The sequence below is a fragment of the Condylura cristata genome, unplaced genomic scaffold, assembly GCF_000260355.1.
Source record: "Condylura cristata isolate star-nosed mole 26May11 unplaced genomic scaffold, ConCri1.0 scaffold00028, whole genome shotgun sequence".
Lineage (NCBI taxonomy): Eukaryota > Metazoa > Chordata > Mammalia > Eulipotyphla > Talpidae > Condylura > Condylura cristata.
Genome location: NW_004567129.1, coordinates 25,732,166 through 25,747,508, shown reverse-complemented (window position 1 = coordinate 25,747,508; position 15,343 = coordinate 25,732,166). Strand labels below are relative to the sequence as shown.

Here is a 15,343-nt window from a genome sequence, read left to right as displayed (position 1 = left end):
CTTGGTTTCCCCGCCACCACTGCACGGAGCCTGTGCCTGTGCCCCCGTCGAGGTGGACACGCGCCCGCCTGCCTCAGGCCGACCCTCCAGCTGCACACTGGGTGCTAAGTACCGCCCGCCTTCCCAGCTCACGCCATCACCCCATTTCTCCCGTGACGTTCTCCTCAGCACACCATCTGCCAGCCCACACTGCTCCACATACTGCCTTTGTCTCTTACCCCCAGGTTAGCATAAAACTGTCTCCTCCTCATCCTTAACTCTGACCAGGCTTTCATGCCCAGAAAGCCACTAAAATAGCTCTGATCAAACACTGATCTTGCCAAAGTCAAGTGTCAGTGACCTGTCTCCGCCCTACCCAATTTCTCAGTGCCCCTGTGCAATGTTCCCGTCCTGCTGGTCACTGTCCCCAGAAGCTTCAGTGACCCCACACACTTGCTCCATTTTCTAGGCTGCAATGCGACTCCTGCTGCCCCTCACGGTCTCGGCCTGCGCCCTGTTCCAGAGCACCATGCCTGGCCCTGTGCTGACAGACTACCTCTCCACGCAAGGCTTGGCCCTCCTTCACCAGCCTCAACTGCCTCCTGACCCCATCACTGCTCTAACTGCACTTCTCCACCTTGGCCTCATTCTTTGCACACCTAGCAGGCAGCTCAGAGGTCACCTGGTCAGCACAGCTCTTAACGCCTCTCCCCCTGCCAAAAACCCCTGTGATTTCTACAAATTTCCTTCTAGGTAAACAACACCCAACCCTCCCAGCCATCTCTGGCTCCCTCATAGCCTACATCAGTCCATCAGTAAATCCTAACAGCTCTTCTTCCAAACATATGCAGAATCCATGTGCTTCCTCCCACCTCTCACTACTGCTGTAGTCCACAAAGCTCACCCTCTGCGTCTCGGGCCAACCTCCCTTTTTCCACACTTACGTTCTAAGTCCCCTCTTCCACACAGTGGCCAGAACGAGCTGCCAGTGCATGACTCAGAATACTTCACTCCTCTCTTTAAAGCCCCCCAGGGGCACCTGTCATTGCCGAAACAAAACCTAAGCCCTTCACAGCCCGGCAGGCCCTCTGTGCCCTGGCGCTGCCTGTCTCTCTGGCACAGCTCCCTGCACTGGCATCACCACTCACCTGGTCCGAGCTCTGAGGCTTTCTCCCGCTCCCTGAGTATGCTGGGTTTCCCCACTCTCAGGACCTGTGTCCATGTTGTTGCCTTTGCCTGGACTCCTCTCCCCAAGAGCTGCTTCTCCCCATTTGGTGCCCACGGTCCATTAAGGGACCTCCTTTCCTGAGAGGGAGAACCATGAAGATGCTGGTTCTCTGGGAGTTAGTGGTGCAATCACTTGGGAAGCCTCCCTAAGGAGGCAGCAGCAGCCCCAACGTGATGTTGGAAGGAAAGACACGAATCTGTGAGGGTGTGGGCGCAGCAGCTTCAGAAACACCGGGAAGACAAGCAACAAGGCAGACTCTGGCAGGGCCCAGGCAGCCTGGGCCCCTGGGAGAGAATCTGACCAAAGAACAGGTCAAGGTCCGTGGGCCAGACTCCTTGGGCTGGAATCTCTGAAGAGCAGGGCACATTTGCTCTCCTCTCCCACGCCAACTTCCGGTTATGATCTGGCTGGTCACACGTTTGCCCGCAGGGGGATCACTTGTTGCTCATGCAGAAAGTACTGCTATATTCCTGGCGGTGGTAATTTTATTTTCTACAAAGTGGCATTTTTATTTTACTCATCAGTCTTGATCAATAAATAAAATTCCTGTGACGTATTAAACCCATCCTTTCACCAAATCACCAAACCTGTCTGTAGGCCTTCCGCTGGCTGTTCTTTACATAAATCCAGGTCCCGCAGACCCCGCAAGTCCTGGCTGCCCTGACCCCTGCTTTGTCACCTCCCACCACACTTGCAGCCACGTGGGCTCACTCCTTTGCATCTGCTGTTCCTTCTGTCGTGAATGTTTGCCCCATGTTCTCTCTACATGCCAGTTCCTCTCAAATCAAATGTCACAGCCTTAAAGAGGCCTTCATGACTGACCTCCTTATCCAAAATAGCCTCTCTTCCCACCTCTGCCCAGCTAGTCTCTATCACATGTCAACCTACTCTTATTCCCCTCATACACTTGCCGGTGTTTGGACTTCACTGGTGATTTCTAAACTGATTGTTTTAAGCAGTCTTATTAGCTGTCTCTTCCTTCTCCTCCTCCTCCTCCTCACTATTACAGTCATCAGGGGTCTGTTTGACCCCTGATTAGGTCCCCAGGGCCCAAGTGGTGCTTGTCACACAGTCGGCATTCAGTAAGGACTTGCTGATAGAAGGATAGCTAAATTCCCTAAATAGGGCAGTTTACAAATCTAAGTATTTGTTTAGAAAAAAATCTGGCAGGTAGGCACTCATTTCACTACAAGAGAAATATATCATAAATTCATGACTGGCTTCAGTACCCATTTAATTTTTCCAAAGGTGGAAAAGGAATCATTTCTATTTGAACTACCAAACACACCTATTTTGTAATTTGCAAAAATGAGAACTTTGTATTTTACAAAAACAACCAGCAGAGGGAGCTCTCCAACAGGCACGTCTACAGTCTCCCAGGGAGGCCCCGTCACTAGGAGGATGGCAACAGCAGCCAACCTTTTCAGGACTAGCTGTTTCTGGCCACTCGGTTATCCAAAAGTTCAAATGATTTTCTTCAAAATGAGAATCCTGCTTAAGTTTAGTACTTTTCAATAAGAACTTGAACTGAAAAACAAAGTAAGCCTTCAGGAACACAAAATTCTTAAGCTTTTGTTACTTGAGAGGAATAAAGGCATGAATGAAAGTCAGCATTCACGTCAGGGACCAGTATACCCCCGCAACCGTGAGATGGAACTTTTGGTGGTGGCGGGAACTCATTATGGGAGGTTTGGGGACATGAAGGGAGAACTGTGAACCTTTACTGTAATTCTAAAACGTCTGGTGAACTCTACAACCGGCTCTTGCATTTCAAGGAGAAGTGATTTAAACCCAATTTGAATGCGTAACCCGGCCAACATTTCAGACCACACAGGCACCAACAAGGCCAGTGTTCCTTACTATCTCTATCTTTCCACTTAAAGAGTCAAACTGGTTTCTATATAGTTAAATACTCATTCAGATTATAATTTTAACAGCAAAATGCACTAAATAATTGCAATGATTAAAATTTGCTTTTTATGAGTACAGCTATGGTGCTTTTTACTTTTAGTTGAATCTCCGTCTATACCACAAGGATAAATCCCTGAAAATTAAATTATGAAAGTGCTGAGGTCTTATCCCTAATTTTTGGTTTGTGAGAGACTAAACTGCCCTCTAGAAAGGCTGTATGATCTATTCAACAACTTCTGTGTGCATTTTTGTTTAAATAATTAAAAATAAAAATGTCCCCAGACTGACATGTATCACACACTTGGTGTGCAATGACGTAAGCACAAGACCCACAGCTGGTTGCTGGAACAGGCTCAGGGTGAAGAGGAGCTCTATGTCCTGTACTCAATTTGGGGGCAACATCGGGAGATTCAGAGAAAGCGATGAACTCAAATTTGTGGACTCAGTAACAAAGAAAGCACAATGCTGCCTCTTGTGAGCCATGAGTATGTGATGTTTAGCGACTTTACTGGGCAATGAAGCTACTCCACGGTCATCTCGGCTTCTGCCTCACAGTGATCTCGCTACCTAAAGCAGCCGCACACACTACTAGCTGGTCAGCCCACAAAAGCAGCAGGGCCCACTGTGCCCACCAGCATGGGACATGACAAAATAAAGCAATCTCCTCAGAGCTGTACCAACGTTGAAGAGAAGGTAGATGTGCCTTAAAGGAAGCATCTCATACCATGTGGAAGGGACTTGAACCACGATTCTGGAGCCTTCTAAGCTGATTTGGGGGGCGTAAGCCTCTTTGTTTTCAATCTGAGCTGTGTCAACTACCACCTAAGAGAAAAACAAAAACAAGAATCAGCTTGCAGAGAGGAAATTGATCACAAGCAAATCCAAGAGGCAGCACACTGCCGCTGAGTGCCTGGGGAAAGAGCCCCACCGAGCCCCGCCCGGCCCCGCCCCGCCCTGTAAGGCAGGCAGGCCAGTTGCAGCCCCAGGTAGACAACAGGAATAACGATGGTTGAATACGGTGTCCTTCCATAGACAGAAACCAAATTCTGGGTTTGAGATGTATGAACTTTACACGCACCATTTTTCTAACTATACATGTTAATCAGGAAATACTTTATTTCCTTAATCTTAGTATTTTCTACACAATGCACTTGAAAGAAGTAAAACTGTCATTCAAAGTTAAACCAGGGGGCCCTCCCAGGTGGCACAGAGAGGCGACCCACAAGGTGCAGCAGACCTTTCCTTTCTGCCCGCTTCTCCCCTCAGCAGTGTATTTCAGTAGATCTGGTGAATCCTTTCATCCACCTCTTCTCTGGCCTATACCCCAGCTCTTCTATGTAAAAATAAATAAAATCTTTAAAAAAAAATAAACCAATGCTTCAGAAAGGTCTACTTGTAATGACTAAATACATGCCAACAGTGAATAAAGCTTTTTTTAAAAAAGATCATCTTATCTGTAACCATCAATAAAAATAGAATGGTTTCAGAAGAAGAATCAATACTTCTTTCAAAGATTTCATCTTATTCAGAGGAGTCTAGTTTTCTATGAGTGATATGTACCCTACATAACCCAAAGAGCCTAACAAAGTGACCAGTGTATTTTTTAATAATTAAAAGAATCTTAAGAAAACAATCAGAGAGCCAAATCAGTAACAGTTCAAGAGTAAAGCCACGCAGAGGTGCTTATTATGATTCCAAACTCAAGTCTCCAGTGGCTCCGATTCCCATTGTTGTGAACAGTTCCCACAGCTGGTCTGCAGTGTCCCCGGGAAAGACTTCCTGTCCCAGAACTAGTCATTGTTGAACCAGGCAGGTGTTTCCTCACATGGCCAGAGCCATGATCTAAAGGCTCTTTGTCACTCACACACAAAGGTACCCTAGGAGCAAGAGGTAGGGACAAGGAAAAAGCCTCTGCTTTCTGAGTAATCGGGGATTTCATTTTTTTAACCCATGCTGTTTCGACAAAATAGCCTGTGTGTCCTTCTGCCCTAATTTACACTCTTCTGGGGAGTTTGTTTCTTTGGTTCTTCCAGTTTCACCCAAGGTGACTACTGGCAACACGAATCAAAGTCTTAAAGGTGTAAGCATTTCCTACTTCAGCAGAGGGCCTCAGTTTACACCTTCCCTTAGAGGTTCCGCACTAAGGAACAGGTCCCAAGGAACTGTAGCTCGTTGGTGTGGACAGACCCTCACCGCCCTCTCCTGCTCTGCTCAGGTAGCACAGCCCTGAGCTGGGCCACCTGAGCCCAGAGGACAACATCCGCCCAACAGCTCTTTTTTTCTGTGTGTGTAGGTACCCCCAGGGGTGTGGGGGTGAGAGGACTCACCAGAGACAGAGTGAGGAGCACTGAAATCCACTGTTGAGGGGAGCAGCGGGCAAGGTAGGCGAGGTCTGCTGTGCCATGTGGGTCAGCTCCCTGGCTGGGGACTGAACTCAGGCCAAAGCTGTGAGAGCGCTGACACTTAACCCCTAGACCACCAAGGAGGACCCCAACAATTCCTTTCAACTTAGAACCAGATAAAGAAATAGTTCTTTAATTTTCTTTATCTCTAGTCTCTGAATCTGATTGAAAAGCTTTTTTTTTTTTTTAAAGTAGTCATTTAATTCTAGAAAGTGGATCAAGCATATAAGGTTATTTGGGTTTAACAGTATCAATAAAAAGCTAAGCAGAGGTTTCAGAGGCTGACCTCCTGACCCTCTCACCTTCCTAACTTCTAAGGCAGAAAAACCCAATCTTGGGTCTCCCTGCTGGCACTAGGGGTTAAGTCAGCCCTGCAAACTAGCCACAGCCACCGCTGCAGCACGAGTTTGATCCCCAGACAGGAGGCGCTCCACATGGCCCAGCAGACTTCTGCTGACCCACCCACTGCTCCCCTCAGCAGTGTTTTTCAGTACATCTGCCTGTTCTGCTCCCCACTGTCTCTGGTGAATCCTCTCACCACCCCTGCACCTCCAGCCTGTATCCCAGTTCTTGTGTGCATAAATAAATAAATCCTAAAGAAAACAAAAACCCTGAAAAACACATAACAGACAGAAGGTAAACAGAACTGAGATGAAAAATGACTCCTGACCCTCCCTGGTGGCGCAGCGGGTTAAAGCACAGCACTGAGAATCTAAAGCCACTTCTGCGTGAGTTCGATTCCTGCCTGCCCTGGAGGAGATCCACATGGCGTGGCAGACCTCTCCTGACCTGCCTACTGCTCCCCTCAGCAGTGTACTTCGTCCATCTGCCTGTTCTGTTCCCCACTCTGTTTCTGGTGAAGCTTCTCACCACCCCTGAGCCTCTGGCCTGTACCCCAGTTCTGTATGCACAAATAAATAAATCTTAAAAAAAAAAAGACTCCTATACCACAGGTTCTTCAAAGGAGGCACTAGCTGAGCTGATGGTCAGGAAGATGAGAATAAGTAAGTCATATGAACATCAGAGAAGAGTTTTCTCAAGTCAAAGGAGCACCAAGTGCAAAGTGTGGCAGGAAGTAGTCTGGTGTCTTTTAGCAACAAAAAGACACTGGTGTAGCTCAGGGTAGTCAGAGTCATCACACCATAATGGTTCCCTTAAAGTGAAGAAAGCCTGCAATGGCATTTTGCAATCTAAAAGAGAAAATAAGAGCTTTAGCTCTTCCTTTAGCTTTTCTGCCTGCTCTAAAGTCAGAGGCACCAAGGAATGTTTTCAAATTTTCAGTACTCTCAGGCATGTACGTGCTGCAGCGGCCTCACGGGCTGGCCGTGTCTCTCTCGCCTCTTCCCACCGGCCACACACGCCACTCACCAGCCCGGCCTGGCCAAACAGCAGCTGCACCGCAGTCTTGCAGGCCCCCCGCCACGTGGAGGGGCACACCTGGTTCAGGACTTCAGTCACAGGAGAGTCGTCCCTGGGTGTGAGTCCATTGTAGCAGCCTGCCTCCTTGATCAGCTGCAACATCGTGTGCTGCCAATGGACAAGAGTTCACGCCTCAAGAACAAGCCCTGCCATCGGGAGGAGGGCATCACAGGTGCACAACAGCCATCGAGAAGGGAGTGTTTTGCTTATGTGCTCTTAAATCACGTCATTTAATTTCTCAGGTAATGACCATCAGACACCTGCCAAGATTTTCAACCCTGTAGCATGACTGGCCAGGTAGGGATGTTCACACGTTAATAAACACTAGCACAAAACAGCACTATTTCGCAAGCTACTGATACAAACTGGGAGAGGAATTTCGAAATTCTGAATTCCTCCCAAGTAAGGAAACAACACCTCAGCTTTATTTGGCTGACCAAGTGGTCAGGCCTGCAGGCTCTGGAAACTGACTGTACCAGCTCAATTCCCAGCTGTGCTACTTTCTAGCTAGCTGACACTGGGCTTCGGTGCTCTCATCTGTGATGTGGGCAGGTAGGGCATACCCCTCCCGGCTGAGGGTTAAACAAGACCGCCTGTGAAGCGCTCTACCTGTGCCTGGCAGCCACGAGGCCTGCACAAGGCCACTAGGCCATGGGGACAAGGCTGCTCTCACTTCGTTCATGAGAGTCCACAGAACGTGAATCGCCAACAGTGTCAAAGCCTTTATGGTAAACCTCTGACTGAAACTAGCTTGGCAAATGTCTCATTAAAAGTCACCATACCTGCCTTTACACACCAGCTTACTGAGGCAGCACGGTCAACACCTCCTGCCTTGACTTTGGATTTTCAATCTAGGGCCTTAAGAACTGTATTTTCAAGCTCACACCCAGCATGCTGGAACCCCACGGAAGCTACCGTCTTAAGCTTCAGGTTGTCAGCGGCCGACTCGTTGAAGGAAACCCCCTTCAGGAAGTGTGGTCCGATCTGCACCGGGACAGTGGGCAGCTCGCACTGCATGGGCTGTGGCGGCGTCTGCCTCCGCCCCGTCTGCTGTGCTTCCGCCTCGCTGCAGCAGCCCTGGGAGGGTTGGGAAGGGAGAGGAGGGTGACGCAGCCTGTCTGTCAGGACCTGGCTCCCTTGACGTGGCGGGTGGCCACAAGAGCCCCCAAGAACGCCCAGAGAGGAGAGCACACCTGCAGACTTGCTTCAATAGCCTTTGGGTTCAGGTGGAAGCCAGCTTTCATCGCATACTCACAGTGGCCCAGGCTTTCCAGAGCTATCTTATATGCCTGCAAAGAGATTGTTTTTAAGAGTCAAGACCGTGTAGCAGATTATAAATGACAAAGTCTAATGAGAACAGAAATTTAAATTTTCTCAAGCAGACACAAGACTTGAGGCCATCTACTATTTTATGACTTACTCCAACTGCTTTAGCATCGCATCTTGAACTCACTTCAATGTGCCCATCTTGAGGAACTTACTTGCAAAGCACTGTCAATTTTTACATTGAGTTCCTTTAGCTGGTGCTCAGGAATTGCTGCACTTTGAGAACAGAAGAGCTGCTGAACCTCAATTCCTGCCAGGCAGCCATCACAGCCTCGCTCTCTTAGTCGAGAGGTTGCCTGCAACGTAAACAGGGACCGGTGGGTAAAAGATGCCGCTGCAGAGACAAGCAGAATGGAAACCAGTTTTGTGGGCAGAAAAAGCAAATGAGTGCAACAGAACTGAAGGTGGAGAAAAGAAGGTGAGCAGAGCGCCCTAAGAGGACGAAGCTGGGCACTGAGAAATGGCATTGGGCTGAGAGGGGAAGGCGGGAGGCAGGCAGGCGAAGGAAGTGCAGGTGGGGGAGGCAGACACACCAGCAAAGCAGCCAGAGCCCAGCAAGTGGGGCGCGAGGGCGGAGGAGGCCGGTGAGCGTGGCAGGAGCCAGACTGACAGGACCAGCCGGTCATGGAGTAGGGCCCTCTTTCCAAGGAAGTGGGGAGCAGCCTCAGTGCTTCCACCTGAGAGAGGAGGCCGCCAGGACAGGGAGTGAGGACCCCCAGGCGCTACCACTGTGCAAGTCCTAACTGCCGGAGGTAGGGTAGTGGGCGTGGGCCTGGGCACAGAGGGACAGACCGGGGCACTGGGAGTGGGGCCTCTGCAGGCTCTTAGGGCCGGATACCGGCATGATGAAAAACGGAGGATGAATCTGACCGCTGCGGGACGGGCCCACTTGCCCTCAGGGGGAAGATATGGGGTGAAGTGGATGTGTGAGGTAAAGCTAAGCCTGAGCCCCCAGAGCCCCAAGGGCAGCAGGGGCTGAAACTGGGGCGTGCCCGCCGAAGAGGATGGGCTACATGTATTCAGGCCCAGCACATGGCTGGTTTTAAAGTCCCAAGATGACAGAGAGACCCCCTTGGGAAAAGGGCAGCTGGAACTGAGTCTGAGAACCACACATTCCTAAGCTGGGCTGAAGAGCAGGCAATGTCCAAGGAACAGGATGATGGCCCAGGGAGCGGGCCGCCAAGGAAACCTGGCTCGGCACGCCCGGGAGGAGTGTTTCAGAGCCCCGCTATGAGTGCTGCATGGTGGCAGAGGGGTTCCTGGATTTAGCAGCAGTGACCCTGACAAGTGAAGGCACGCTCTTGTGTAGGAAGGGAGCAGTGAACTGGATGCTGTCATTATACAAAGCTTCATACTGTGCGAAACAATACACTGTGCTATCCACAGATCCCAGCTATCGGGTGAAGACAAAAACACTCATCGGCACAGAAGCCACAAACTCCAATTCAGGAGGTCATCGCTGAGAGGAAGGGTGCGAGAGTGGAGAGGTTCCGAGGCGACGCAACTGCATTGGTAGTGTTTCTCCTCTCAGCAATACAAGGCATGAAGCAAATGTAGCAAAATGTTAAGGTTCACTTGCCAAAACTGAAAGGAGACAGGCGGGCACGTGGGGCATTCCAGATGTGCTTGACAGGCCTCACGACCTTTCTGAGCATGGACGAAAGGTGAGAGGGCCGGCTTTCCCACAAAGCTGGCTATGAAGCCCAGAGAACCATGGCGAAGGCGGCCTGGGTGCACAGTGCTCTGCGCTGCCAGGGGCACGCTGAGGAGGACGGTGGGAAAGCACAGTCCCCCGACCCAGAGGCCGAGAGCACGGGAGAGGGCTGCAGGCAGGCAGGCTGGGACCGCAGGCGTAGTGCCCCCTCCACTGGAACCAAGAAAGAGAAAAGGCCCGCGGGGCCAGGACTCCGTGCTGGGGCCATGAAGAGCGGCCGCTGCCGGGAGCAGCGAGGGCGGCAGAGCTGCCCAGGCAGCGGAGCGAAAGGGCAAAGGAGGCCAGGAGGCAGGTGCCACGCGCGCATGATGGCGACAGGCCTGAGGAGACGGAGCCGCACAGGCGGCGGCCTGAACGCCAGCTCAGTGGGTAGGAAGAACACGGTTTGGAGCCCGCCTGTGCGACAAAGCCGACAGCCCGCTCCCCGTACAGCAGTGATTCAGGGCTGCTCCGAGAACCCCAGAGTGGAAGACAGCCTTTAACATGAGAGAAACCAAAACAAAGACATGGGCAGGAAAAAGATGCTGAAAGGAAATTCTGCCCCCCCCCCCCAAAACAATGCAGCAAACAGCCATAAAACTGAAGGAAGAAAGTTAGAGAATGTACAATGTGAAATGTAATAAAATCATGTTTAAATTTTGATTAAAACCAATTCCTAAATCACAAAATGCAATTTAATTATGGAATGGTTCAAGCCAGACATTATATAATAAGCCAACAGGCTACTCCTTATCTTGAAAATTACCTTGTACTCTGTAAAAGGGGACAATACATTGGTGCTAGTTAGTTCAAGTCTTGACTGGGAAGGGAGTATTAAGTCTTACTGGACAAGGGAGTATTAAGATGCCCCCTGGGAACGTGTTCCATCACTGTCTGCGCTCCGAACTGCCTGCCTCGCCACCACGGTGTGCGCTGGCTCCAGCCTGTCTCTCCGGCGCGGGCAGTCAGCCCGTCTTCCTCAGCCCTCTCCCAGCAGCTCTGCTGCGCGCTCCCCACTGGAGCTGGGCCCCTTGGGGCTCCCACACACCTCCATCACAGCCCTGGACTCAGCTTTTGAGAGCCCTTTCTCCCAGGAGATGTGAGCACGGGCTGTGGGCCCCTGGTCTCACACATGCCTGGTGCAAAGTGGGCATTTACAAAGACATCCACTGTAAAATGACGGGCACCCTCACGGTAACACGTTAAAACTCAAATTTCTCCATGAAACGGCTCTTTATGCATCAGCGGGTGAAGGCCCTCTGTATGAACACCCCCCGCCCCCCACCCCAGCCAGGCTTACCTCAGCAGCCCCCCTCCAGGATCGCACAGCCTCCTCCAGTTCAGGTGTGTGGCCCGTGCCAGCTAAGCCGCTGCCACCATTGCTGTTCTTTTTTTCCGGCACGACCACCTCAGCAAAGCAAGAGTGAGCAACTGGCTGGACCTTCTGTAATGCCTGGGTCAAAAACTGGAAGTGGACTTGCACCACTGTCAAGAAACATCGCCCCAACACCTGTGAAAACAAGAGCCAGAGGCTGTTAGGTTGTGGGTGGCAGCTGCAGGAGTGCAATATATTTTCAGTCATGAATCTGCACAGAAAATACTGGAAATGGGAAATTATACAAAGTTCAAATGTCACCAGGTGTCAGAAGGATCTATGGTTGTTCCTGTGCTTGTACTAGGTGCTCGATGCCTTCAAGTCAAACTATTTCATCCAAATAGCAAGCCTCAAGGTTCATAGAGGTTCCCACAATCCAGGAGTCGGGTTCCTGTGCCCCAGACTCCTCATCTGGGCTCGGGTTCACACCAGTCCTGGCTGTCTTTGTGATCCTGCTAAACCAGAAACCACAGTTCCAATAATTCAGAAGGCACCACATTCAGAAGGCAGAGCGTTTGACATAAAAGCCACAGAAGTGGAATCCGAAGACGCAGGGTATTTCGGCCGTTGCCTTAGCACCGTTACTGACTAGATATAGGCCGCGTTTCCAGCCTCATGCAACCGGGTTGACAGGCCCGTCCTCCAGGAGGGGACAAAACGCAGCAGACACATCACGCGCCGGCGCAGTAGAAGCTGCTGGCCACACAGCAGGCCAGTGGTCAGCTGATGGAATAGCCCATTAAAGTAGGAAACTCACCTAAAAATACTACATATATAATGATATGTTTCCCCTTTCTTCCCCAATAACAAGTTCATACATACTTTTAACATAAATTATATTAGAACGCTCAGCCCGAGCATTCTGAGCTGCGGCTGGGCATTTGGCTCCTGCGGCTTGCTACTCGGGCTTACTTTCTATGTCAACAGCTACAAAGTGTTCTCTCCCATTTCCTACTTCTTTTCTTGCCACTTGTAAAACTTGGAGACCTGACCTTTTGGATCACTGACCTTTCCCCCTAATCTTTTAGAGCTGTTTCAGCCCACAGCATACTTGATAACAATAACAAGAACTTTGCAACTGTTTTACTATGTCACGAACACCCAGATTTGTTTTTCATGGAAGGCAGTTCACATTTCACCAGCTTACATGGTGCATCTCACCAAAATGAATTACTGAGTCGCTGTTCACCCAACCGTGGCACACAGCTGAGGGGCACTCTTGCTGGCACGCAGCATAATGTCTTGTGGGGGCTGGCGCTTGGGAACTGTGCCCACTGTACTTTGCAGGGAACAGAGCCTGATTCCATGGCCCTGCTAGGCCCAGCACTGTCCCTGGGAGCAGGCCAAGCCAGACTCTGCCTCAGACCCCGCACCTCCCATCACAGAGGCCGCCCCTGTCCCTCCCCACAGGCCGAGCTCTGCTTGTGGGAGAAAGAGCACCAGACGAGTTCCCTGCGGTGACACGGACTCCCCCGACTTAGATTCCCTGTGGGGATCACCAGGGCCAACGTAAAGCAAACAGGTGCACACAAATCTCCCACTGAAGTGTCCTCCTCCAGTGAACAAAGCTGGATGGGCAACCAAACTGGACGAGGAAGAGTGCCCACTGGACTCGAGTCCGGGTCCTTGGCCAGGGTGCCCACTGCCTTCCATAGGCCCGAGACAGCTGGCGGCTGGGGCTGGCAACTCTGAGACCAGGCACAGGATAGACACTGTGAGAAACTGAACCCTCACCCAATCCGCCTGGGTCTCCACTCACAGCTCCCTCAGAGGCCCTCACCAACCATGATCTGTGCCCCATGGGGCAGGCTGAAGGACAGAGGGCACAGACCTTGCAACCTAGGGACACGTGACACACACAGAGTAGCAGCCTTTAGAGTTGCCCATAATGCCAGCAGCTTTAATTCAGCACTCCACATGTACTTGATCTAATCTAAAGATTTCATATAAATAATCGGGTCTAATCCTTGCAACAATCCGATGAGGCCACACCGTTATACACATGAGACCGAGGCACAGAGGTTATGAAACTCTGTCAAGGAGAGCCAATCTGGATGGGCAGAGTGATCACTTGACTCGAGTCCAGGCCCTTAGCCAGGGACCTACTGCCTTCCACAGGCCCGGACAGCGGGCAGCTGGGGCTGGCAGCTCTGAGACCCGGCCCAGGACAGACATTCAACCTAACTGGCAGAGGTCAGACTGCAGATGGCTTGGAGCTCCACACAGCGCAAACACAAGACCTCTTCCTCTTCCTCCTCCTCCTGGCAAGCCACAGCAAGAGGGAGCTGGAGAAGTGAAGAAACAGTGCACCATTTGCTTTGGGGGCCACGTTCTTACAGCTTCTGACTTACCTGAGTTATTCCTTTTCTCAATGAGTATGTGATATGTGAAAGCAAAAACAAAAAAAGCCCGGGGACACTACAGGAAGACAATAGTCAGCACCCGCCCTCAGGAGGGTTACCCCTAGTGGGGGAGGGGGTAACCAGTGCACAGAGAGGCAGAGTTAGGTGCTCTGGAGTAGGAAACTAAGGGGCCTGGTGGTGAGGGGAAAAGCTCTCTGCGCTAGGGACCAAGGGGACAGAGAACTACCCTGCCAAGTTTAGAATATGCCATTTTCCTGTCAACCCTGGGCTGCGGTAGGATGGGCATCGGGGAGCGCCCTCGCAGAGTGGGGGAAGGCAAGCAGGCTGCTGGCGCAGTCAGCTGGCTGGAGAAACGTCGGGCAGCTCTAAGAGGTGGGCAACTTACTCTTAGTCGACCACTTCCCACCCGTTTGGGCTCGGAGGAGTTCTTGAATCTAAGTCTCTGCCCTAAGAGCAGGAGTCCAGCATCTCCCGCCTGCCTATGATCCGTGGTTCATCAATCCAGATTATGGCTGAGACAAACCTGTGATGCAAACAATTCGCTGAGAGCCCATCTAACCATGGTTACAGGAGCCTCCGAGAAGCCATCGCACAGTTACTGCTCTGAGAGCTTACCTGAAGCAACATGTCAACAGCACCGTCCCTTGTGAGAGGACAGCACGCCAGCGCAGTCAGCACTGCACAACGCCCCTCTGGAGGATGTACTGCCTTAGCCCGGATCCCCATCCACAACAGACGCACCTCTGGACCCAGCTACGGGCCCGTCCTGAGGGTGTTACTGAGAAGCCTGGCAGGAAACAGGCTAGAGCTAAGCATTTGGAAGCATGTCACCTTAGGGCTGTGGGCAGTTCTTTTCTCCCTCATGTGGGGAAGTGTCCTGGACAGCAGGGTTCAGTGAGATCGCAGAATGTGTGTGGTGAGCTGGGGTGATGAGCAGAGAGCTAGTGACAGACCGTGGAGCTCCTATCACCCAGAGAGCGGCGGCCCAGCCCTGCCTGTGAGCCCCAGCATTTATAGGCCTGAAGCATCTGCGACATGAGGTTAACTCATCCACTTTACAGGTGACATTAAAAGAAAGAAATGTTCTCCACCCTGAGCAGGTAGGAGTAGTACCATAGCGACCAAATGCCTGGCCTGTCTGACCTCAAAGCTGCGCTCCTGACCACCAGCTGTCCGTGGCCCTACACAAACGCCAGGCTGCACCTCAGGCTGCCAGGAAGCGAAGGGGAGGGGAACCTTGCAGAACAGACATTTCCTTCGTGGTGTCAGGCCCTGGGGTGGCAAGGGAGGCTGCCAGGGCCTCCATCTGCCACAGGGGAAGGGACTAAGATGAGAACAACAAGTGGGGTGGCCTGTGGTGCTCTCCAAGAGGGGGAGCATCACAGCAGCAAGCTGCTGCCCAGAGCAGCTGGCGACAGTGGGGTTAAGCAGGAAGAGGACACAGGGCTTGCAAAGAGAAAGGCTGCTACCTCTTAAAGGATTCCAAACCCTTTAGCACATCAGATCTCATTTAAGGATTAAGAAGAAAGCAGACTGATCTAATCCTGTCTTTGGCACCTATGTTAAGAAAAATACATTCACACAGTGTATCCCAAAGTGATGAGTTTCTGCGAGGAGAGGTCATTATCAGGACTTCTGCACCAAGGG

The 15,343-nt window shown here is 51.3% G+C and overlaps 1 protein-coding gene across 3 annotated transcripts in view; it reads right to left on the bottom strand.

Moving 5' to 3' along the window:
• The window catches only part of KIAA0355 (KIAA0355 ortholog), a 62,240-nt gene that overhangs the window by 10,319 nt on the left and 36,578 nt on the right, over window positions 1–15,343 (bottom strand). For 2 of the 3 annotated variants that reach the window (XM_012730747.1, XM_004690542.2), the window contains exons 4-9: window positions 11,259–11,468; window positions 8,421–8,561; window positions 8,133–8,228; window positions 7,855–8,016; window positions 6,889–7,047; window positions 3,843–3,940 (exon numbers count right to left, since the gene is read on the bottom strand). In XM_012730747.1, the coding sequence (XP_012586201.1) occupies window positions 3,843–3,940; window positions 6,889–7,047; window positions 7,855–8,016; window positions 8,133–8,228; window positions 8,421–8,561; window positions 11,259–11,468 (866 nt within the window). The remainder of the gene's footprint in view (window positions 1–3,842; window positions 3,941–6,888; window positions 7,048–7,854; window positions 8,017–8,132; window positions 8,229–8,420; window positions 8,562–11,258; window positions 11,469–15,343) is intronic. The other variant, XM_012730748.1, reaches the window with a different exon arrangement.